The 26266-nt window shown below is 42.5% G+C and overlaps 1 protein-coding gene across 1 annotated transcript in view; it reads right to left on the bottom strand.

Moving 5' to 3' along the window:
- Positions 1–1155: 1155 nt before the first annotated feature.
- Positions 1156–26266, bottom strand: part of LOC112142849 (SLIT and NTRK-like protein 3) — a gene marked incomplete in the record, with an annotated part of 27415 nt that continues 2304 nt past the window's right edge. Inside the window, 7 exon segments of the mRNA XM_024266459.2 lie at positions 1156–2439; positions 14238–14457; positions 16024–16944; positions 17205–17320; positions 17541–17792; positions 17929–18209; positions 20660–20936. Of these exon segments, the coding sequence (XP_024122227.1) occupies positions 1348–2439; positions 14238–14457; positions 16024–16944; positions 17205–17320; positions 17541–17792; positions 17929–18144 (2817 nt within the window).

Here is a 26266-nt window from a genome sequence, read left to right as displayed (position 1 = left end):
TTTTTTTTTTTTTTTGTAGCACCCTTTATTGTATTTCTTGGGTTGGCGGTAAGAAGGCTGAACCAGATGCAGAATCATCCTATACATTAATATAACATGATCCCTTACAGGAGAGCTTCAACACGCAAAAAACTAAGAATAAATATATTCACAACTGCCTCTACTGTTGGTAGGAGATAAAAGCATAAAAAGGTACCTCCGTAAAAGATAGTTGATAGAAGTGTCTGTTACTTTTAATCTTCTTTTTTTTTTGAACAAATGAAAGGCATTTATGTCCTGTTTTTTTTTGTCATGTCAATTGTTCTTTTTTGCCATATAATTTTCCTCTGAGAAATACTTAGAAATCAATACAATAACCTCTGTGCCTTCGTACGATGAAAGAAAAGCAGAGGTCCCTGTGGCCCCATTAAAGTCCGGTTGATTAAGAAATCCAAAATGCATCCGTTGCCGTGGCGTCCTCCTTTAAACGGGTCTCCTTCGTCTCGTCTTGGATTCAAAGAAAACAAACGAAAATTACAATAATATTTCCAGTAAACCACCTCTACAAGGCAACTATTCTTGGGTAAGTCCCCTGTCACAGCCTGGTAAAGAATTCAACTGTAAAAACAAATTAAGTTAACTGGATGAAAAATGAATACATACAAACAACTCCAATATCGACTGTGTGTGTTAATATTTTTGGCTCATCCAGGGAATGCAATTACTCTTTTTGATTGGTTTGTTCTTATTTGTCCATCAGCCTCCCATCCATTGGTAGTCAAACCTCTTTGTTTAGATAAATAGATCTGTATTCATAGAAAAATAAGCATTGACCACACTGCTGGCTGTTCATTGCTAAGGCACTTGGCTGTTTTCAGTTATTTCTTTTCCGGATTTGCCGCTTCTCCGTCCTCGGCGTCGTCGACTCCCGTGTTTGATGTTGTGAGGAGCGGGTCTGTCTCACCTCCACGCTTGCCTTTTTCGAGAGCTGCAACATGAACCTACGCCCACCGCCGAGCTGGATCCTGCTAATTGTGGGTGCCGAGTAGGAAAAGCCTCCGTGCTTCGGGAATTTTGAAGAAAACAAAACAAAAAAAAGTAGTAGTAACTGCAGCTGAAATTTTAGCCTCCAGGCAGAGATCTGGGATCAGCTAATCCTTGCCAACTTNNAAAAAAAAAAAAAAAAAAAAAACGACCTCGGCTCCAGGAATAAACATGGTGTTTAGTGTAGTCCTGCTCCCCCACGGGCTCCTCTCAAAGCCAACCTTTGTACAGGAGTCATTGTTACTGGGTGATTCATCCCCATCAAGGGAGATGGTGAAGAGACAGGCGAGGGAGGGCAGCAGAAACAGGAGGAGTAAAGGAGTGTTAAAACTGATAGGAGCGGTCCAGCACCTCCATGTAGTCTGGTGTGGTCCTCAGTCTGCTCCTCTGCTCCCCGGCTCCCTGCTCACTCTGGCTGCCGTGACCAGCTTTGGAGCTGGTGGTGGTGGTGACCACGAGCGTTTGGTTTGGTCTCGCGTCCGGTTTAGAGTCCTGCGTGTGCGGGTAGCGCGGCGGGGGCCTCGCATACCGCTCGGGTAGATCTCGAAACTCCGAGCTGCTGAGCCGGAAGAGGCAGTCCACCAGTTCCACTTTGGGGGTGGGACCCTGACTGTCGATGACGGTGGGGCAGAGGATGCCGTTCCCGTGGAGACCGGGGAGCGAGCCCACTGCTCCTGTGACAGTGTTGATGGGCGATGAGGACACCTCCAGGGCCCATTCCCTCTCCTTCTCCACGGCCGGGCAGTATCCCCCCTCAAACGTCTGTCGCTGCTTGACCGCCGCACTCGGCTCCTCCTTGTAGATGGGGTTGCTACACATTTTTGAGGCCACAGCAGCGTCCGGAACTTTGGATGAAGCCTCAGGGGGCAAGATGGTGTCGTAGACGTGGTTGTGCTCCGGCGGCGGTAAAGACGGCTTCTCTGGGAGGCCGTGGTGGTGGTGGTGCGTCTGCTCCGTGAAGATCCCACACTCCATCTGGATGCCGGCCAAGTCTACCTCTCCCTGACGGCGGAACGGCAGCTTGTCCCTCCTCCTCAGGGCGTAGGCGATTAGTGCTGCCGCTGCGAAGAACGCAGAGACAAACAGCACCAGCAGGCTCAGCACCAGCACCGAGAGAGGGATCGAATCCATCCCAGAGGGGATGAGCAGTCCCAGTCCTGTGCTGGGGTAGCCGACCGACACGTTTGGGTCTGTCGAAGACGCCGTCTGCTGCTCCTCCTGCTCCTGGTCCTCTCGGGGCTCCAGCTCGGGGCACAGCAGCTCCATGGAGAGCGAGCGCAGGTCCACACCTTTGGTTTTCTCCGGGGAGTGACACACCACCTCTCCCACCACGACCACCGCGCTGAGCCCTTCCAGCCAACGCTTCAGCGGCGCTGCTTCGCAGTTGCACTCCCATGGGTTCTGCTGCAGGTCCACCTGGAGGATCACATCACAGCACAGTGTCATTGTGTATGTACACACTAATTACTGAACCGCCACGCAATACAAATTCATGAATCACTTGGTTAAACAAAAAATGTGTAATTCTGCTTTGACCTTCATGAAATATGCGAGTAATTTTGTAACTATATGTTATGTTAAAGAACCATCCAGTAGCTGGCTCTGTAATGAGATGACAACAAGAAAAATGGCGTTACATAGATCTAATTTCCATTTCAAGCAGCTTCAATATGTACACAGTGTGGAAAAAAATGGTTATTTTTTTTACTATTTACATAAGAGAGCGCAGCTCCCCACATTGACCGGTGTTTCTCTGCAAATTCTAAAACACGAAAGGTGGAAAACAGCACTAATGTATGTAAGTAATCAACAGTCATCAGACATTGTGTGAGCTTTGGGTAAACTCGATTTGCGGCACTCGATGGTGCTCTCTTGAAAAACCTGTTGGCACACGTGCTCCAGCGAGGAAATTTGAGTTCACTATAAAAAGCACTCAGAGTTTACGTAAGTGGTTATTCATAAAACTCCCTGGCAGCTTTTGTGGGACAACCGTGTGTGAGTATCAAAGCTCTCTGTTTTTTAACAATAGACAGGAAGAGCAGCAACCCTTCCATGTGCTGTAATCTAATATGTTTGCACATAAATCCATTTTCTCAATGCCAGCTATTGACTGGGTGTCCTGTAACCAACTCCAAGATTCAGTTAGTCACACTTTGCGAAGACCAAAGCAGATTATGCATAAAGGAAATCATCGCATGTATCGTCTGCAGGGCTGATCTGTTCCATGTGGGTTTTTTTTCCAAGGATCTTGCAATAAATGTTAAATTGGTGAAGCCATCTTTTGGCTTGGAGTGACAGACGGATGCATTTTAGGGTGACTCAGCATTGTTGCCGTGAGAACCGTGGAGTGGCTCCGTCTCACTGCGAACAACCGGATGCTCTTTGCCTTTATCGGTGTTTGTCCATTGTAGTCTTTGGTGAGGCTTTCACAATGATGGCCACGACTGGAAAAAAAATAAATAAATAAAAAGCTCTCGGGACAGAACGAACCACTAAATGAAAGATCCGCTGAAAGGAAGGGTTTGTCAAGTTTTTCCTCCCGCATTATCCCGATGCATCTCAGATGCGATGTGGCATGAATAAGCAGGATGACACGTTAGATAAACACGCTACCCAACTGTCGGTTTCTTTTTGCTGCTTCACAACTTTAATGACAACAATCCTACATCTGGCAGAAATTCTTGAGGCATGTTATTGTTTGCTTACAGCCAAATCCCACGGGCTTTGTCCCCGTCTCCTTCTCAAGCAGTCGTCCAGCTCACCCAGATTTTCTGATGAAAATCATGTTTTTGGTGTTTTTAACAGTTTTTCTTATGATGGAGGACATATGCCATGACATAAGCCATTTTTATTTATATAATATGCTCTATATGACTGCCATTTTGCTCTTTATTCAAGTGTATTCTATCTTAAATACTGTATAAAGTTATACATGTTAGAACCATTCATGTCTCCTTTATATGGAGACTTATGGGACACCCTGTATAAACAAAATTTGACATCTTCATCACAAAGTTCAAACCAGCCCCAAACATTTTACAGAGAATGAAGATTCACTCAAATAAAACTACTTATATGAGGAAATTTGTAAAAGGGACATTAGGGAATTTTTGTACAGGAAGGCTGAATTAGGTAGACATCTGTCCAGAAACGTTAGCTCAGAAAATGTTTCTTTGTGTTGAAAAAAAATGCCCAATGAATTAGGATTTATAAAAAGACAAAATATGATCAATCTTTTTGCCCTGAAAGATAATAAGCCTAGATTTAGCATTGAAATGGCATTCTATGGAGAAAAAAATAAATAAATAATGTTTCCTTTATGGAATTTTTTCAAATCAACAACTTTGTTTCATTGAATTAGGTTTAAATTGTATGTAAAATAAAAAAGAAATATGTAAAAATGTAAATATATAAAATGTAAATATGTAAATACGTAAAATATGTAAAATAAAAATAAAAAACTACTGATATTTTTAGACTTTTTAGAAGCAGAATTTCTTGTGATAGCTTTTTATTTTGAAATTAGATTTTCAGAAACCAGAAGCTTAAAAATGCCAACTTTTGCCCCGTTTGGACCAGTCTGTGAAATATTGTCTAATATAAATCGGTTCATGGCCTTTTTCAGGCCACAGACTAGTTAAATGTCAGACAATATTTTTACAAGGCCTAATTGTGCATCTGAGGTTTATTTTTTTCAAAGCTAATTTCCCTTGACATCTATCGATGCATCAAAACAATTCTGCTTCAAAATTACACTAATTTTGCATCTTCTTAAAAGCAAAAACAAATAACAGCTGGAGAAAAATTCAGACATCAAACTTAATTCCTGAGGGTAAAGTTTATCTTTATCCTCTGTAAAATGAATGCAGCGGTTTTTGTGTAGGAACCATTACATTATGGTATAGATTTCCCATTAACCCATTACTATCAGTCACAAGCTAACTTGCTAAGTAAATTGCTAGTTTTTTTCCCAGATATACAAACGAATGTGTATTCAGCATTTGAGCAACTTTATTAGCGGCATCCTCATAACGTTAGACAGCTGGTTGCTGAGTATTATGGATTATTATTAATATTATGGGGTATGGGAGCAATTTTTTAAAATAAATCCATATTTTGGAGTAAAGGCTCCTGGTTTTTGTCTGTTAAATGCAGATTTCTTTTATTTTGAAGTCAGATGCTCTTTTTCTGTTTCTTCACTGACTCTTTTCTGCCAATTGGAACTTTCCAAATAATTTTGCTTTTTGTTAACTGTGCTAGCTTTGTTTTTTTTTTTTTTTTTTGGTTTAGCGGAAAACCAAATATATTTTCAACAGTTGACTTGACATGCGTCAAAAATGAGTCAAATGTGGTATAGAAAATCGAGTATTTTTCCAAAATAAAGCTTCCTTCAGAATCAGATAATAAATAAAACATAAATAAACATGTTTTTTTTCTCTGCACCCAGAAACCAACTGTCCCATTGCAAGATAGAACAATCTGCCATCAATTTATCAATCGAGGCTTATTCAGATTATAGAACTTACATTTTTTTTCTTTTTTGGCAGGTGTTGAATTGTTCATTTTTTAATCCCAGAGCCAGTCTGCTGTTAACTCGGTGCTCCAGCACCACCATTTAAAATAAGAGGAGTGCAACAGCCTGCCATCTAAATCATGAAAATCTTTAAAAAATATCTTCTGCCTGACTGAAACAAGGAAAAAAAGCCCCATTTATTTGTATTGCGGGCTTTCATCACTATGATAGAGATCAAAGATCAAGCCATAATTGGCTAAGATTTATTTGAGAGCAATAAAAAAATTCACACCGGGGGAGAAATTCTGGTCTTTCTCAGCGAGCCGTGCGTCTTCTAATTGATCACTTTGCTCAAACAGCAATATTCTGTCAGTCATTAGATTTGCTCCACTTAGAAATAGTCAATACAAGCAGGTTTTGGGAGGCTCTGGCACCCGAATCCTGCAAAAGTCTCTGGTGATGAGACGCCTCTGAGCTCCAGCATGCCAAGCCTTCTTCAATATGAATGTGTTTCATTGTCTTTTGAACAATACACAGAATAGATATTGAAGAGGGACTTTGAGAGAGTTTGATGCTAAAGATTTTTTAAATAGCGTGTGTAGGATGGATATGGGCTCCTATGTGAGATAATACATGCAAAGCAAAGTAATCATATTAAATCTGTTCACTTGTGGAGCCGTCACAGTATAATGTCACAGTTTATGAGCCTGAAATGTCGAGCATTTCGTAGCCATCATTGGCTTCTTCTTCCTAAACTTCTACCTCAGATTTTGCATGTAAGAAAGCCTCACTAAAGGGCACGTTTGTTCCTGCCGTTTCATGTGGGTGGACAGAGAGCCGTAGTAATGGCAAAGAGTGAGAGTTTCCAGACCATCGAGGCAAGTGTTGGGGGATAAATTGGCATCTCGGCCTCTGCATGATTGTTAGACATCAGTGCAGCATGTTGAGCCTGGAAAGAAGCCTTTGATCTTTTATTCTGTGGGAAAACAAATGCTGACTTTCAGAGCTGCATGATTGCATATCCTGATATTCTGTGTTCAGAATGTGCTGCAAGCAGATCGTATTTACAGAAGGGATGTTAACAGTTTTGTTTACGCAAAGTTGACTTTTTGACTGGGTCGCAGCTTTTTTTAACTAATAAGAACAGCTTTTATGTTAATTAGTCTGATCCTAATTAAATTACATAATTTCCTCTTATCTTCGTGTGAAGAATATTATGTCTAATAGTTTATAAACCTGTATAGGATTTATTAGCTGCCTCAAAAGGGCTAATACTATTATTATATAGATCCTGTGAGACTGAAATCTGTCCTCCATCTTGAAATATAATCAACAGCAAATGCACACCACCTGTCTGGTCTCACAAATGCCTGTAATTTCAGGGGCTTTTGCTGACCTCCTATATTGATGTGTGAACACTGGAGTGTTGTTTATGCTGTGCTCTGCAATGTTTAAAGGAAAAACTGGTTTGGATTACAAAAAGATAGTAATTGCTTTTTGCAGCATATGTTTTCCGTCTGCCTTCATGTCGGTTTGTCGTTTCAAGTCCCAAACCGCAGTATCCCTAAATTAATTACCCAATTTAAATGAAAAAGGACAGGGCTTTTTTATAAGCGTTATTCAGTTTATTTACTAGTTTTTGAACGATTATGAAGCAATTTGCCAAATTTGCCAAAACAGACGAGAGTTATCGTTAAATAAATATGCATCACCTTCAACCAGTATGTTATTTTTTGTTTTTGGCAAACTACTGCGAGCATTATTTTAAAATTAGCATCAACTTTCCACCACCAACAGCTACTAATACTGTCAATCTAAAAGCTTATGTTATCCAACACTGTAATGTTGTTAATAGATACACTCAATGACTAAATTACTCTCTTAATATAGTACTTAAAAAAAACATTTAAAATAAAAATGTTCTTATTTACAAAAAAAAAAAAAAAAAGTAAAAAATAAAGTCCCTCTCCAATTATTTATTAGAGAAGCAGTAGTTCATCAGAAATTTGCTTTTGGGTTGTGGGCGAGACTGTTGACACAGAGAAAGCCCGCCCCCACTTCCCGTTATCCATCTGTTTACACACTTACAGCCCCTAAAAACTACCAAACTAACATTACTGGTGAGAAAAAACATGGCAAGCAATATTGGACGTTTCCAGTCATAGATTTCAGCTCAAACGAGGAAGTGAAGATCTAAATGGATGTAAGCAGTGGCGGACATATTCGTTTTTGGGGCCCCAGGCGAACAATAACATGGGGGCCCTATACAATGGTTGTATTAGACATTTCTTCAACATACACATCCATCAAATAACTTCTTTACTAGTCCACTTTTAGGCATTGTCAATGTCCCTTGATCTAATTGTCTGCAAGTGGATAGATCAGAATGGAGTGGAGAAAGGAGCTCAAGGCCCGCCGATTGTAGCTTCTATGTCTCAACTACAAGGTTTTTCAAACCACTTTTCTTCATTTGCTCCTGATTCACGATTTGAATAAAGAAATACTCAAAAACGCTATTTTAAGTCTAATTTTCTTAATTTTCTTGTTTTTCATGATCAGAAAAATCCCAGAAGAACATGCTAAAAACACCAATTATCAATGTATAGTGTCTTCAAGGTTTCAAGTTCTAAACCATCCTGACCGGGGCAGCCGAGGGATTCAAATTAATAATCAACAAATGACAAATTTTGAAATCAAAACATTTTTTAGAGGTGCATAAGTAGAGCGGTCAACTCTGATCAGAATTTTGCAGGTTCAGTTCCCACTCTGGCCATGTCCTACTGTCATGGGGAAGACACTGAACCCCACATTGCTCCTGGGGCTTAAGGTTGGCGTCTTGGATGGCAGCAGATGTGAATGGGTGAATGAGACTTTAAATCAGGGGTGTTCAAATCCAGGCTTTGAGGGCCGGTGTCCTGCCTGTTTTCCTACAAACCTGCCATCGAAGTTCCTTATTGGCATTGGCATTTAAAGGGAAAGGGGTGATTGAAATAGTTTTTTAAGGGTGGAGCGAAGAGACTTTGAGTTCTGTATCCCTCCACCAGTAGAGCGAACACTGTACCAGGAAGGAGAAGTGATTTTCTTCTTGTGGTTGTGCTCTGTGAATGACTAGTTGTTTTTGCATGACTTTTTAAAGTTGTAAAATGGATGTTTTGTGCTATCTGAGTGTTGGCAGCTACGCACTAATGTAGATGACAGGTGGCTATTGATGACGGCGAGTGTCAGTGCTGTCCGAATCTACTATTCCAAAATTGAGAGCACTAGAAATTTCCCAGAATTGTTTGCAAAAAGCCAATGTGTATCGATGCTCACTAGATTGACAAATATAGACCACAATGCATTGCGTTTGAACAATTTTGTGGTAAAAAAAAAAATGTTTCCATCATCAGAACACAGTGGAGTCACAAATAGACGTAAAATGCTCGTATTCAGTAGATTTTCACTTTGTGATATCAGTGACAGTATACGTAATACTTGCCTTTAATAAAAAAATGTAAAAAGTAGTGAGCATAGTCTCAGAATTGCTTTTTAAATCCAGGCCACTAGATAGTCCTGCACTATGTACATCAGTTTTTTAGTGGTTAGGAATTAGGATGGGAATTCAGACATAGCCACTGTATTTTTCCATAAGTCTCAGTTTTGAGGGATAAATGTAGGGTTAAGGATAAGCCGTAGAGATAGGGTAAGAATTCGGATTCGGCCAAGGTGTCATAGAGTTTTGGCCACGCACTAACTGCAATTATTTCTCCTTAATGTTCATTTTTCAAACGGATGGCACTTGTGTTTTGATAAGGACTCTATCCATACCCCACTACCATATACAAGTCCCTGATTGGTCAAAGTTGAACTGATTTAACTTTTAAAACATGTTCAAAGAATGAGCATTTTCTACGCAGAGTTCAAAAACGTGAGAGTTTTCAACTTGGAAGCCCAAAATGTACATATTTGCGTGCATGCGTAGACTTTTCATTGGAAGTGGTCACTTGAACGCACATTTTGGAGTCCTGTGTGCACGTAGCATTAAACTTGTTGGGTCATAATTAAGGTAAAATAGTGTTATAAACTATAATTATACAGCGTGCAAACTCACTGTGACAGAAACATTTAGCATTTTTCAACCAAATGAATTAGGCTTATTCTTTATAGATACTAACAAAATATCTGTTATCTATTACACACTGTACAGTCCAATATTTTTTCCATTATTTACTGGTGTACTTGTTTTTCAGCAGAAACAAACATACTTTTAACCAAATGTTACGCAAGATACTTCTGTGGTTTTCTTGGTCTGCTTACATTATTTTTACATATCTTTACTTAATTGAGCTTGTACTGTTTCTAATCTCCTTACAAAGAAAAAGTCTCCAGTTTGAGTTCATTTTAAATAGCTATGTAAAATTTGTAAAGACGAGTTTTGAAAAATAATCCAAAGAGCTTTGAATTGAACCGTACTAAACCCAGCTGACTCTGATTCAAACTGTGGGTTACCATGACCCGGTTGACTGCGAAGCACATTGCCTGTGAGTCATTGGGTCACTGAGCCAAATCAGCGAGGATTCCTCCTTTTCAACAACCTGTTCTAACATAAATATGCACATCTTTGCTGCTGCATTAATGGGAGAGAAGTTCTTTTACCTTGTCTATGAAAATACTGCAACCCAACAGCTCTACGGATCAATGCCAACAATTATCAGTCTTTGTGCACAAGCTCTCTTTAGCTCTGCTGCACAACTCCTGTGCTCGCCAGGCATGTTCATCGGTTGCCAGTCAGTGCATAGCTGGTGTTTGTTTGAAATGCGTGGCCTCAACAAACTGATATTCTCTGCAAGCAAAGAAGAAGAAGAGGAGAACTAACGGCAGCATTGATCATTTATCTGCACAGGTTGAGCTTCACGTGGTTCTTATAGCACAGCTGTCAGGCCATAATGAAGCAGAGTATTCTTCACTGTCTTCATGATTGGGTTTTTTTGGACTCTTGCTGCTCAGCTCTGCTCTGTGCTGTCAGTCTGGTTGATCTGCAGCATCATCAGTTCACTGACGATTTTTCATTGCATGCAAAAAAAAACCCAACATGTGAGTAATGTGATTTCTAGAAGCCTCACAAGCATTGAACCTTCTTTTGTTTTCCATGTTCAGCTAATGCTTTGTTTACTCTACATCACTTGTTACTTCCGAGAGAGGCAGACTACCTGCGAGTTTGGTTTCAGAATCCTGTGCTAGTGCTATCCAGCCGCTGCTTATAGGCTAATATTTGCAATGCAAATGAGAAAGCGGCGCTAATCTTCTCATCTTCTCCCTCAATAGCAAAGCAAACACAGTTTTGCAAAAGGGATATCAAATCACGACTGTTTCTGTTGCTTTCACATCATGACAGAGCTGAAAACGCCGCTTCCAGCAAATACGAGAAGGCCAACGAAAAGCTGCCCGGATCAGTGAAGCTGGGAGATATTTAGGACACCAGGTAATGTTTGAGAGGAATGGATTTAAACTTCAGCATGCGTAATTTCACTGAATAATTGAAAGGGTTGAGGCTTAGAAGGCTTTGGATAAAAAGTCTCGTTTTTGTTTTTGTGCAAATCTATAGCACAGCGTTTTATACCCTTTGAATAAAATCAGAATATCCAATGTCTTTTTAAAGATTCACTTGAAGATCTTGAAGGATTCCTTGAAACATCAGCCATTGTCTAATCCGTTTATAGCTGACAATTAAGCAAAAATCCCATCAGCAGCCAATTTGACGTTATTATGCTTTTCTTGGCTCTTCTCCGCCTTGTTTTCCTCAGACTTTACAGAAGAATGGGAATCGTTTTGCATTAGGTGAAACCTGGCCATGGGCAAATTTCTTCATTACAGCTGGCAATGACAAGAAAGTGTTGGCCTGATGCACAACATGTTATTTTGCAGCTCCGAAAAGAGACATATGTATTCCATTCCTCTATGTAATTCTGGCATCCATTCAGTTGCTTCACTTATGGATGATTTCCTCCTGTTTCTCCACTGGGCTGAGGCACGTTTGCTCAATAAATTTCTACCAGATAAATTCCACAAAATTAAACATTTCTATTTAAAGTAATATGTTTTTTTCTAAATACCCCTGACATCAAGGGAGTATTTTTCCTACCAGTGTGTGTAAGTGGGTGTGGGATAATCCTGTTCTTGATGGTGGCGGTGTCTATGAGATATGCTCGCGTCTTTTTTATGATTATCCAAATGGAGTGCTTTTTGCAGCAGCTGTGAACTAAACCCCTTCTTCCACCTGCGTCACCCTTTGATTTTACTGTGCAAACTCTGGAAAAAAAGGCTTCAAACAGCCTGGCGTTAAGTCAACAGGTGATATCTCTGTCATCTTTTTTTCTGCAGCCAGTTAACTCCACAGATGTGAGCAGAAAAAAAAGAAAAAAACGCTGGTAAGTGATTGAATTCACACCCCTAGGGTAATATAGTTTGAGAACTGCTGGATTCTGAATATGCACCATTTTGTGCAGCCGGTTTAAGGAACCTTTAATGTTGTTGGACATCGGCGTTGCACAAAAGCGCTCTTGAACGTGGTTCCAGCACCATGTCCATTTCCCTGAGCAAACTCTTGAACAGCTTTCAGATCGGGGATTCTTCACACAGCATAGTAAAGCAGAAATGCACAAAGAAATTTGGGCTAATCCACACCCACCTTACTTCATTCTGCAGAGAAAATTCTAGCACATCGAATTTGCCAACATAAAAAAATATATCATGTTTTCCATGTACGGCAAGCGGCCACACAATGCTGTAGTCAAATGGGTTCAGGTGTAGGGAAAAAAAATGACAATTTATCACGTACAGTGGTTTCGACAGTCTATTTAGTGAATGGTTCATTAATTACAACAATGCTCAAACATTTGAAGTGTTCTGCTTTCTCCTGTTTGGCTCCTGATTTATTAAGACCACTTAAACAAATCAAGTCAATTGCAATCCACCAACTGGAATACCTGAGGCACAACCAAAGTCCCACATGCCACTGCAGAGCTCTAAAAACAACAGATGATGGGAGAAAATCGTAGCTGTGCCAGAGGCCACGAGATCAGTGCCTACAGAAATGTTAAATGACTGTATCAGTCTAAGGCGGCCTAGAGTCGACAAATCACCATTTTTTTTCTCCAGATTAGTCGACTAAAAAAATCATTAGGAAACTGGATGTAAAACACAGATCTTAACCATCATTAGCTTAGAACTTGAAGTGTTTAAGCTAAATGCTAACAAAAAATAAAGACAATAGTTTATTAAACCTTTAAGGAATCATGCAACTTCATTTGTTCCTGGCATCAAAACAAGACTTCAATATAATGAGGTTGGCATCTGAAAAAAAGGAATTATTATTATTATTATTAATATTATTATTATTTTTCTACTTGTCTTGCAGAAAGGCTTGAGCCCAATCCGAATTCTTCCCTTCTACCTTCTCCTTCATTTAGCCCTTCAACAGAGAGTTGGGGAAAAAAAGTAACGTCATTTTCGTTCAATGACGTCACCAATAATAAGCAGAGCTTCCAGCGCTTGAATTTACATAATAACAGCAGTTTTATAACTTTAAAAAGGTCGTGCTACAACAAAATTACTTACATTTAAAGGGCCCATACCATGAAAAACCAACTTTTTGAGCTTTAAAGTGTACTATACTGTTCATTCCTCTCTATAAAGACCTCCAAAGCGGTATTTTGATCTATTCACGCATTTCTGAGTAATCCTCTAAAAACCTGCGCTTTCAAGAGCAGCCCCTCCCATACCCATGAAAACGAGCAGGTCCTCACGTGCTGATGTAACACCGTGAGATAGGAAGAGTCTGATCTACCAGCACCGTCCCCAGTCTAACACCAACACAAAATTTCTCCACGGAGCTAGATGCAGAACATCGTATATCTTCAAATTGTGTCCTGTCCTCAATAAATTCCAGCTCAAACAGGTGTTCTTTACGTTAGACGCAGAGCTCCTTTAGGACCTGTCTCCTTTGAGAGGAGAGGTTCCCTTCAGCAGAGAAATTTTGCTCCAGAGGTTGCAGGGATGCAGAGAAAACATTTAGCTAATGAGTTTGCTCTCTGTTTGCACTTATGTTAGCTTAGCTTAGCTTCCCTAGACAACGATCCCTCTTCAGCGTTATCAAACTTAGTCACAACATACTTCCTCTTCAGTTGATCATACATTGCTGTGGTGCTGGCATGGAACACATTTTTCTTTTATTTTTTAATGTTTCCTACTTTCTAGCTCCATTAGCGTATTGTTATGGTACCCGAGTCTTCCTGCGACATCACAACTGACCCGGGTTAGCACATCTGCACGAGTGTCAAAGACAATGGCAGACAGGTCATTAGAAATCACACACCATATTTTTTTAGAATAATAATAAAAAAAAATGGTAATTGACAATTAAATTAGTTGACAACTATTTTAATAGCTGACATGGTCGTGACTAATTGACTAATCATGGCAGCCCTATATCACACCCAAACATTTCAGTCTCTTTTGTTGCAATATCATCTTTGTTAGCTAATAATCTTTCCACAATTCTACATATAAATAAGAGATGGTCCAGTTAGTCGACTCACTCCGCCAAATGGTAGCAAAAGCTCGCTAAAAGCTTCATGCAAGGCATTTAGACTCATTACCGTTGGCCCTAATGTGTTGATCAGTAAATGCAGTTAATGATGTGGCGACGCTCATTTGCGCTCACCTGCACCAGTCCCTTGAGATGCTCCAGCACTCCTTCCATTGGGAGCTGCAGGAGGTGATTGTTTCTCAGGTTCAGTCGAGCCAGACTGACCCCTGAGAACACGCCGAGGGGGAGACTCCTCAACAGGTTGGCGTTGAGAAACAACAACTCCAGGGACGGCATGGCGTCTAAAGTGCCGGGGTCCACGTCGTGAATTTCATTGTACTCAAAGTAAAGGTACCTAAAGACAGAAAAGAGAGTAAATGCTGTGAATGGATCTCTGTGAGTTGTATTTGCGACTTGGTTGGCCTGCCTTAGCTGTTTATGCACAAATTAACATTCAAGGGACTGATTGGACTTCTCCCTTCATATTTGAGTGTGGCTCTGCAGCCCAGATCTGATGGACCTTATGCTCTCAGGGCGTCTACTCACCGTCAGTGTTCGTCAGTTAATTAATAAATGAGTTTTATTTTATTTTATTTTTTAATGTATTTTAATTATATGAGATGTTGTGGGTGAATGTAACTTTTGCCTCCAGGACTCCCTTGAAAAAGAGATCAGTGGATCTCAATGGGATTTTTTTTTTCCTGGTTAGATAATGGTTAAATAAATAAATAAATAAAATGTGTCATCGTGTTTACAAGTACGGTTCATGCTAACAAACCCTCGTCTTTGAAATCAAGCGCCGCTCTTACTCTACTCCTGCTTATACCAGGATTTCCCAGATGTTTAGTTAATCTGGAATCATCTGATCCAGCGAACCAGCAGCAACATTGGGCAGAAATATCTGGGAAACGAGTCGGATCTCAATAAGAAGGGTTAACGAGCTCTGCATAATAGAAAATGAAGGGTAAATCTCTTCGATTTATGTTAAAAATTAATATTCTCACAGCATCTGAGTGCGGTGCAATCATAAAGACACATGCTGCGGGTGATGTACCCCCCCACACACACTCAAGCAGGACAAATATATCAACGAAAGTTCATATCATAATCGTGTCATTTAAAATTCATAATTTAAATTTCATTTCAATCCCTGCTCAGACTGATCCCAATCATGTCAGAATGTATAATTTTTACTTTAATATTAGCCTTGGCGTGGCTGACTATCATATTCGACAACATTAAAAAACAGTCATTTTAAATTCCTTTTGTAAGTAACTGAAATCAGTGTGAGACTTTTCCGTGCATGCTGGGAATCCAGTGTTGGAATAAGTAATGGATCTGGTGTGAATTACTCATGGCGCTCCCTCACGATTAAGTCACTAACAAAGGCTAACGAGGGGTTAAGAGGAAGACATTTTCAAGGTCTGGAGAAGATCTCTTTTATTGATTTATAGTCAAAATAATGGGTCTTGAAATATAAAGACAATACAGCTTAAAAAAAAAAAAAACGACAAGCCGGATGATGTTTCAGCAAGATGCTATCCATAAAAGCTGATCCGTCAGCTTTATCGAAGTTTAATTTGCTTGCTGGCTGCAGATAGGCATTATTTGAAAACTTAATCCGACAATAATAAACATCACCCTTACACGGTGTTTTCATTATAAACCTTTCCTGAAAACACTAAATCTTGGCAGCACCCAGCGTTCTTGCCACCTTATCAACACCTCTGTATGCAAATACAGAAGCGAAGAATACATTTTCACATTGTCACTCATATCATCGCAACTAGAGCATGTCATCAGACAGACTTTATAATGGCACTCCTGAAATAGAAGAGGAAACTCAAACTTGAACACGGAAATACAATTTTAACATCTGTGCAACTGACAAACATCTTACTGCAACGGAAAGATGTCCTACCTCAGGTTCTGCAGCCCCAGAAACATGTGCGGGCTGATTCTCTCCAGGTTGTTTCCGTTCAGGTAAAGGGTCCTCAGGGTTATCAGGCTGGAAAAGGCCCCCTCCTGGAGGTACGAGATGCGGTTATTTCCCAGGTGAAGCAGGTCCAGGCTGGAGAAGTTCCAGAAGTCGGTGCGATAGATCCTCTGGATTAAATTCCCGCTCAAGTAGAGCTTGCGGCCGTTGAGAGGGCGGGGCGTGAGCTGGGACACATTGTGGAAGCCGCTCTCTTTGCAGTTGACGGTGAGGCCCAGGTCGGTGATGTGCAGGCTGCAAGTGCAGCCCAGGGGGCAGATGATGGGGATGGGAGGGCGGGTTTGGTAGCCAGCAACAGGGTTGGGCATCAGACTGCGAGAGGTGGGGGACGTTCTAGAAGGCCGCGGCCTTTTGGTGGGTCTCAAGTGCTTCTCCCTGTCTTTACGCTCCGCTGAGGAAGAGGATGACGAAGTGGAGGAAGTGTGTGTGTTCTGGCGGGAACCGTGCACCATGGAGGAGGGTTTCGTGGGCCTGACTCTCCCAGGATTGGAGTTGGTTTTAGAGTTGGGGGTCAAGTGCTTGGGCTGCGATCCCGCTGACGGACCACCCCGCTCCCCTTGGAGCTCTTTATCCGGCAGGTCTGCACACAGTTCCTTGCGAGGGATTTCCCGCAGGTCTTTCCGATGGAGGTGGAAGGGGTATTCGCAGGTAACATCCCCGACAACCGCCGTGTAGGGGATCTGAGCCAGCCACTGCTGGAGCTGCACTGCCTCACAGCCACAGTTCCAAGGATTTTCCTCCAGCTGAAGCTCCATCAGGGAGCGGCCAATGTACTCCAGGGTACCAGCATATGCCAGGCTCTTCAGACGGTTTCCCCTCAGGTCCAAATGAGTCAGAGACACAGATCTAGAACAGCAGAAGGAGGAGGAGGATCGTTAGCTGAATTAGATAAAAGGATCATTTGATAGCAAAAGAAAATAAAGGCTTACAAATTTAATTCTGCTTTTTAATTCATGATTAATCCAACTTCTATGATTATGACATAGTGCACCACAGTAGCATTAATTCAAGAGAACAGATTGTCTGTCTGTGTGTGACACTGACATTTCGGCGAGTCATTGCTGGTATAATTAAAAACCTTTGTGGTAAAATAATCAGAACCTAACCTGAACAGATGAGCGGGCAAGGCAGGGATCAGATTGTCATTCAGGATGAGAACCCGCAGTTTATAGAGAAACCTCAGAGCGCCGTTGTCGATCCGTTTGATCACATTGTAGTCGGCCTAGAAAGGAAGAAACAGAGGGAGGAAAAAATTGGGAAATGGACTGAACCTAAAGACACTCCACCTGAAAAAGAGGCTCAACAACGTTGAGAAAACTGTTTCCCACTTTATACCCATTGATTGTTTCTGGCACAGCTCTCCGTTGTGTTCTTGGGGAAAAAAATGGTCAATAATTCCCTCAATCATAGATAATCAACACAGATTATCTTCTCAAGCCTACCTGGAGGTACTCCAGGGCCTCCAGCCCGGCGAAGGTGTCATTTCTGAAGACTTCCAGCTTGTTTTCGTGCAGGTACAGCCGCTTCAGTTTGGCCAGCCCGTGAAAGGCTCCCACTCGGATGTCCTGGAGTGCATTGTTGCCAAGGTTTAAAGACACTGCGTTGCCAAGGTGCTGAAACCCGTTGCTATAGAGACGTCTAAAAGAGTTCCTCTGGAGGTTGAGTTTGAAAGGGCGGACCCACGAGTGTGACACCTGGATGATTAATTAGAGGTCTTATTAGTTAGCTTATTAATTACGAGGAGTGAACAGTTAGAAAGCCCATAAGGCGCACAAGAGACAGGATATTAGATGCGGAGACGTGGCATTTTAATTGGTGATTTAATGGTACCTGGCTGGCATTAGTGAAGCCCCGCCCATCGCAGTGCACATGCAGCACGCTCTCTTTGACCTCGCACGTGCAAGGTTCAAAGCAGGGCTCGTCCACTTCCTCCTCGGAGTTGTCCACCAGAGGGGTGTGTGTGGAGGTGGGGGTAGGGGTGGGGGTGTGCGACGCCTCGAAGAGATGCACGCACCCCAGGGCCACCGCCAGAGTGACCCACTGCATCCTTCTGCTTCTCCCTTTCAGCTTGACAGCCTGGGGCTGCAGCCCGGCATCAGGCCTTCATCGCACTGCGAAAAACGAGGCACACATTCATACATTCAGACACAAACGCCAGCGGACACACAAACTCGGGTAAGAGAGGCCAACCGCAAGGGGAGGTAGCCAGAAAAGTCACTTCAGGGTGAATCACATCGCTTATACATCAGAGGCATATTCAAGCAGACAGAAAATAAATGTTAAATCACACACTTTTTGAAACGCGAGGACCGCGATTCATTATACTGGAATAATGATGTCTGAGCCAACTGGAGGCCGTGGAGCGCCATTATATGAGTCAACCTATGACAAACGTATGAGAATCTGCACAAGGAAAAGCCAGAATCCATTTTTAAGACATCCCTCCATCCATCAGCTGCTGCCACGCTGGTTTTGAATTTCAAATTTAAACGCTGACATTGTAAATGCAAAGCAGAGACACACGTGTGGCCTAATTCACCTGTGAATCGCATTTTATCATGTTCAGAGTGGCTTTTTGGACACAAAGATGAAAAAACTCGTGATGAATATATTCATCCCTGTTCTCAAACTGGGATGCTGAAATGTCATGCACGTGTTGTCGTAATGTATGCGCTATGAATATGGGCAGATGCAAATCAGATTCATAATGCTTCTGTCTAATGAACTGCTCCATTTAATGTGATGAATGGCAATCAGAGAACAGAGGGATGCGGCACAAAACTCCTGATATTATCAATCAGCCAAATATGTTGGGTTATCAACAGCCATCGAGACCTGTCATAGTTATTATTGTGGTAATGACAGTGGAGAGAAGCCTCACTGCAAATCAAAACTCCTCAAAGTGTTGAAAAGGGCTGATGTGGAGGCAGTGGGATGATAGACAGGAGAATAAAGTGATGCGGATCATAACATTGATGATAATGAGAATCACACAGATTTAGAGGAAAAGAGGGAATAAAGCCAAAAAAAAAAGGAAATCCAGTCAAAATGTGATTCCTGCTCTGGGATTTTTCCTCTCAAGTTTTAATGAGATCCAAATTGGTAGAAAGCATCTCGATCTGCTCAAGCAGTGTTGAACACCGCCATGCAAAATGCAATAATGATCATGATGGTATGGTAGCTGTAATCATCCAGTAATAATCTAGGAAAGGCGGGTTAGACGAAAGAGGCAGAAGTGAAAACACCACCGCTCGGGAGAGGAAGAGCAATCACAGAGGTGATTATGATGGGAAAATGTAAGGGGAAAAACCGGAGGATGAGGAGGAAAGATGGGAGGAAGGTGAAGGAATGGAGGAGCACAGACAGATAAGGGGGGGAGCGTAATGGGCAGAGAGTTGGTGCACTTCAGGAGGAAATGGGTGAGGTGGGAGAGAGGGGGTAGGATTGCATAAGCACCAAGAAGTCAGTCAAGGCTGCCACTCGGTAGGAGAGCTCACAGTGAAACAGCTGAAATCTGATATTGATTATATCAAAGCCGTGCTCTCGATCTGCACAGAGAAGCGGCGCCGGAGCCAAGTTTTCCTCCTGAGTGTGTCTGTGTGTGCAGAAACAGAGCAAGACGGGTCAAACCATATCCAAAAAGTACGCTTTTATCGCCTGCCAAACACAGAAACAGGTAGCGAGACACGTGTGGATGAGTGTGAGCTTTCATAACAAAACCACTGTCATGCTGCAATGTGTGTTGGACAATCTCCCCAATAAGAAGAAGGAGAGGTGCAATTTCTGCAAAAATCCACCAAGTGTTGGGAGCATCTGTGCTTTTCGGGGCTCCCACAAATTGGGCCAAAGCATGAAAGGGAGTCTTCGATTTCATCTGAGAAATGCATTGTTTATAACAGGGTCCCCCCCCCACCCTGATATGGAAGGGATCAATACTGGGCCCAGATGGACCACTGAGATCCCTCCTGTTTTATTATGCCTTGGTGGATGGTTATCTCTCCCTAATGAGAACAAACACAGTCAACACTCGAGCCCTTGCTCCAATCAGCCAAGTGGACTAGTCAGCAAAGCTCTGCATCATTATGGTAACAAGAAACGAAAAAGGGACGAATGTTGATGGATGCAGCCCAGCAGGGAGCTCGGCATCCGTGTGTCTGTCACAGTCTGACTGTTTTCATGATTTAACACAGGCCTCATGCAGGTGTGGCTCCCCTCCTTGAGTCTCTCTGACTTTTTTTTTTCTTCCTCTTTCCTCTGGACCTGCACACTGACGCAACCAGAGATGACGGTCACTTTCTCCAACGTATTATTCATGTCACATAATCCCACTGTCTACCTCTGTGTCCTCTCTGTCGGTCAGAAAACACACTCATCAAGGCTTTTACACGGGGCCCCTGATCACTGCACACTATCAGCAGCAGCTTCACTGATCAAATGCTGTCAGCCCGGACAGCACCAAGAAAATCAATTATCAAGTAACATTTCAGCATGCACTGTAATAGTTTGCTAAATGGAAGTATGACCAATTATAGAAAAAAAAAGATCCCATTAAGACATTTACCAGGCTATGTATGAAAATCCTTGGCAGAGTAACGCAATCCAATTGCATTCCTCATTGTCTCTCGCAGCAGCCTCTCAGATCCACACAGCGACGCTCAGCAGAGCAGGGATGCGGGCAATACTCACTCAGTCCGCCGCCAAAGAATTGAGGAACGACCGAGAAAAGACTTTAGAGGAGGCTGACTGTCGACATGTCGTGCACGTTCAGCCGCACTCTTCTCCCTCTCTCCGCTCCTGTAGCGGCTGAGGCGGATGAGGAGGAGGAGGAGGAGGGGGGAGAGAAGGGGGGGACGTGATAAGACTGCAATGAGGTGGAGGAGGAAAAAAGGGAGCGAGAAAGAGGAGTGTGTGTGTGAGAGAGAGAGAGAGAGAAAGAGAGATTGGCTTTAGGATGCAGGTCCGCTTCTCCACCACGCAGCCCATGGGAGCTGCGGCACCGGACCGCCGCTGAACCACGGAGGATGCTCTCCTCATCCCGAGCAGAGCAGAGCGGAGCACTTTTACAGATGGCAGGGGGTGGGGGGGTGTTCCTCCATCACGAAATCATCTCAGATACAAATTACAAAAGAATCAGACATAAACTTTATAGGAAAACATTCCTTTATGTTCCATCATTATCTCCCATTTTTTATGCGTTACCATGACGACTCATGCCAGGAAAAAAAAGTGATGACTCTTATGAGTTTTTGTGAGGCCTTTCTTCCAAACGCCTCTCCTGTCAAGTGGAGGCGGAGGGCGCAACAGATGGCGCCCCCACCGCCTCACCAGCATTAAATTTAGCCCCTTCTCCGCGCTAATCACGACCCCGCTAGGTGGCTGCTGCTCCATCAATACTTCCTCTATAAGTGGCTCCTCCAGGGCCCCTTGAGAGCCCCGGGCTCCCCCTCAATCAAACACACGCCGCGGCGCCACTGTGTTGCAAACTTTAACTGAAAGGCGTTCAAATATCAGGGAAAAGATTTAATAACAACATGTCTCCCACGTTACCCAGCTGAAAGTTCAATTTTCGGTTCAATTTCACATTGATTCCTGCGTGCATTATGAGGTGAATCACCTTGAGGAAACGGAGAGGCGCACCCCCCCCCTTCTCTCTCTCTCTTCCCTCCCCAGCTGGAGAAGCTCTCCCCGGAGATTCCTATCAGAAACAGTAACAGAGGCCGTTCCAGTAACATCAGGGAGATGCAGATGATGGTTATAGATCTCTAGGCTCTCAGGTGCATTAGTGTGTATTACAGCTTCCCCACAAGGCTACTTAACGCCGACTTGCAGGGGGAAACAGGCCGGGCGTGTGTACGCCACATGCATTACTTTGGCGCACGTTGAAGTTGTTGTGCAGGGGATGTATCTGCTGCACAGGTGCAAGGGAGATGATTTGATCTATTTTGAGATAGGGTGTCAAATTTGAGATCACAACTCTGAGCCGAGGCACTGCCCATGAAGGGGAATATAGGAGAAAAACAGTCACTTTGCTCACTGTAGTGATGTCAGTGAAGCGTGTAGGCTCTCTAAATTAAGAAAATAAACGGAGAGGAACAGAGAGAGGATGGTTATCAGGGACCATCAGATACCTGCAGGTCTTTTCTTCGGGGGAAAGAGGCGCTCTGAGCTCATAAAGTACTTTTTTTTGGAGTGTTGACTGGGCCTCTAAAGTAGGGGATCTATTTATACTGTCCTACTGCTGTCTGTGGAGCTGTCCAGCACTGAAACGGGTGGGGATTGGAGCTGTTTCATTTCTGCCACTTCTTCTCTTTTCTTCCTCCTTCTCTTCCAGTTTCTGTCAGATCACACTTTACATTTCAGACCCCTTTCTTCTCCCCACACTTCCTTCACTTTTTTTCATTCCTATCCCCCTGTGGATTGTTAATTCGGGGCTGCCACTCTTTCTTTGATTTAATGTGCTTTGTTTTTCCTCTCGTCTTCCACCGAGGACACATCGCACAAAGTGGTCATCCCAATTCTGAAGCTCTCTCCAGTTACACTTTCGTGTGCAAGACGTCCATTGCATGAATGACACCAAAACTCCAGAAGAAGATGTGTTGACATTGTGCATTGTAAGCTCCTAAAATTGATTGCATATCTTAAACAATGGGTCCACATAAACTTTCTTCTCACGTTGCTTACATGTGCAGTCTGGCAAAAAAGAAAAAAAAATACACCCCAGCTGTTCCTCTATCCACCATAATTTATGATCTAATGCCGCCTCCTTAAAGCTACATGTTGTTCACATATTGCTGACACATGCTCTGCTTTCTTAAAGGTCTGCAGGGCCACTCGGTCTCTAGTTATTCACTGGGGGGGATGTGAGAAGAGGCAGGCACTCTGCGGAAAGAAGAGGAAGAAGAAGAAGTGGAGAAGAGGGACAGAAGGAGGGAAGGGGAAGTAAACAGACGGGCCGTGGGAAGGAGTTGAAGAAGTGAACGACGCAGCGGGCGTTTGGGGGTTGCGAGGGCCGTCTGCCATGCATGCTGAAGGAGGGGAGGATGGCCAGGAGGGCAGGTGGCTCTGTCATTAGCTGCAGATTAAAGCGGAGGGCAACTCCAGAGGACTCACCTCTGATTCACGCAGTAGTACTGCGGGCAAGGACAAGCCTCTCGGGAGACTTGGAACACACGCATGAGCCGTGGAGAAGTGATTCACAAGATTACCCACTAGCAGCTGAGTGCATACGTGAAGGTATAGACCGTATATGCCGCGACGCTCAGCGAGGGGCTCCCACACACACTCAGCCAGGAATAACACATGCTCGCACGTACACATCGTTGAGCTAATTAATCAAATCTCCTGTTTTAATTAGGATTCAAATCAGTTGCTATGGAAACCTTGCCCCCTTGAATTCTTGAGGTAAGGCTTTGAGTTGCAGCAACCGCCTCTCTACAGGAGGCTGACCAAGGGGGGCCAAATTTATAAGTGATTCAACTGGTAGTAGCATTTACATTTTTTTTTTTTTTTTTGAAAGACCTGAGGAGCCACATCTGAGCTTCACAGTCACAGTAAGGGGCAAGGTAGACCTTAAAAATAGGGGAATTATGACAGATACGCTCCTATAGCATGCTTTCTCCTGAAAAGTCTGTCTGCACTGGCATTTAGGAAGAAGTCTGTGCTTTCTTGAGGCCTATCCAATCAATCACTGACAAAAAGCTGTCATTCTACTACAAAAGTTTTCACATGGAGACGCACGTTAAAGCACTTTCACACCACTTTAACTGCTCTCTTATTCCTGCCATTACCATAATCATGCTTTGTGCAAGCCTTTTCGCCCGTGTGCACATCCCAGAACATTTGCTTGGAGAGAAATGAGATTGTCCTTTAAGTGTTTGGTCGGGGGAAACTCCCCAACATTATTTTTCAGATTTCATTTCATCCTATCTGAAAGATTCTAGCTTAGCGTGTGTTAAAAACGTGTTCCGTTTCTTCAACGGCTAATTCCTGTGTGCCACTTACAGCGAGGAAAAAAAGCTTTCCCTGCTTTATCTTGCACGCTCCTGAACTTATCTTCAGAGACCTGATGAGAAAAGGTGCAGCAGAACCACACTGCCCATCTTGAGAGGCTTCATATCAGCGGAGATGAAGGCTGGACTTGATGGTTCAGAAGGGCAGGGTGCCAAGTTAAAGCCATCAGGATACAGGAACTCAGGCGTTTGTCTGGCTCAACGGTTGTCATGGCTGCCGTGCTTATCACCTCTCTGCCGACAGAAGCCCAGGGGCAAATCAGATTGGCTTCAGACGGAGGGAAGGAGAGGAGAGAGTGATGGTGGGGTGATGCTGATTGAGGAGGAGGACATATTGGCACAGCAGAGGGGTGAAATGCCAACATGGCGCTGAGTGAAGGGAAGAAGAGGCCTGGACTAATGTCAATGTGGCTTACTCATGATAACTGTCTGCTTTTATCCATTCAATTCTCACTTAAAGTTTGCAGTACTTTTTGTTCCTTCACCTGGAGCACTTTCAGTGTCTCTTTAGAACATTTCTGCTTTCAGGTTTTCAAATAGAAATTAATTTCCCAGCTAGAAATGTAAATAACTTTGATGTTTACTGCAAAAAAACATGCTTACTGATCTTAATCTTTAAAAAGTCTCTTTTAAGAGACTCCAAATAAAGGGGGCTTTCCCCACTCCTTGTGGCCTATGCCTGCCCCCTAGTGGCCTCAACTACCCAGGCCAAAGACCTTGTACCACTTTTTTTTTAACAAAACTTTATCAGTCCTTCAAGAAAACATAAAATGCTTCAAGTAGATCATAAGAAAACAAATGTAACTGATAAAAGCAAACATTTGTCATAAAATTGAAGCTGTTTATATATTTTCTCTTAATACTATGTTTATTTTTATTGACAAACTAGTAAATGTACAACATTTCCAGTCATTTAAATGCTTCTTAGAAAAAAATGTAAGTGTAGTACAATTATACTTCATCAATAGTAAAAGTTAGGCTTGAAATGACTTAGTATACTCTCTATGTACGTGGTCTGTAGTATACCTGCTATACTTTCATTCAAGTATACTTAATACATATACTTCGTTTAAAGTTTACTCCAATCATCTTTTGATCTAATTTCTATGTTTTCAGTGCTCTTTTAATTCTGATAATGCTGTTTTTAGCCAAATAAAATAAAATAAAAATGTTTTAGTTTCTCCAAGCAGTAATTCATTAGAAATTTGCCTATGAGTTGTGTGCGGGACCGTTGGCACGGAGTAAACCTGTCTCCTCTTCCCATCGTCTCTTTGTTTACATACTCTTCCACTAGCTTACAGCCCCACACAACCCCAAGCTAACATTAGCCTAGCGGTGCAACAAAAATGGCGACCATTTTTGAGCCAGATGCCAGCTCGCACGAGGAAAATTAAGATGTACACGGATGTCGTTGTCTACAAGTGGATGCATCAGATTCATTACCTGTATATAGAGAACTGGACTGAGCGGGTGTGATCTCACCCATAGACCTTACCTCTGTCTCTACCAAAATTAAGCAAATTCAGTTGCCATCTATCCGCAACACGGACGTCACCATGTTGGTGTCAGATGACATTGGTTAGTCCGAGTTGATCAGGGTGAATGTTTCAATGGCAATCATGAGTAAGATTGTTCACACCCCTTTCTCTGAAAGCGGGCTCGGGTGAATCTGTTAAACGTGTAAAATGGAAGCCAGTGAGCATTGCATGCTTTAACTGAGGCATCTGATTGGTTAACTTGAAGGACTTGCGATTAAAAAAAAAAAGCATGAATGAAAAACAGGATTAACAAGAAGATGCTAGAAAATGTATCAGAGCAATAATGGTTATTTTGACCAAAAAAAAATACTAAGTAATAGCTGTGTATTTTTCCCAATAGAAGTCTTTGGGATTTTGGCTTCTTGGAGCCAGCGGGTACTTCCTATTTGGAATGTGAGGGTGGAGGAGTTACTCAATCCAGTTCTCTTTATACAGTCAGTCAATGATCAGATTTAAGAGGAGCTTGTGGCTTGCCGTACATCATAACTACAAGCTTTTTCTGATTACATTTTTGCATCTGCTCCTGATTACCAATAATCTGAATAAAGAAGCATTCAATGCTATTTTAAATTTGTTTTTGTTTTTTGTTTTTTTTGGTTTTTTTTAGAAATGTCCTCCATC

Source organism: Oryzias melastigma, linkage group LG22 (assembly GCF_002922805.2).
Source record: "Oryzias melastigma strain HK-1 linkage group LG22, ASM292280v2, whole genome shotgun sequence".
Classification (NCBI taxonomy): domain Eukaryota; kingdom Metazoa; phylum Chordata; class Actinopteri; order Beloniformes; family Adrianichthyidae; genus Oryzias; species Oryzias melastigma.
The sequence above is the reverse complement of the archived record's forward strand: the minus strand, read 5'-3'. Positions and strand labels throughout refer to the sequence as shown.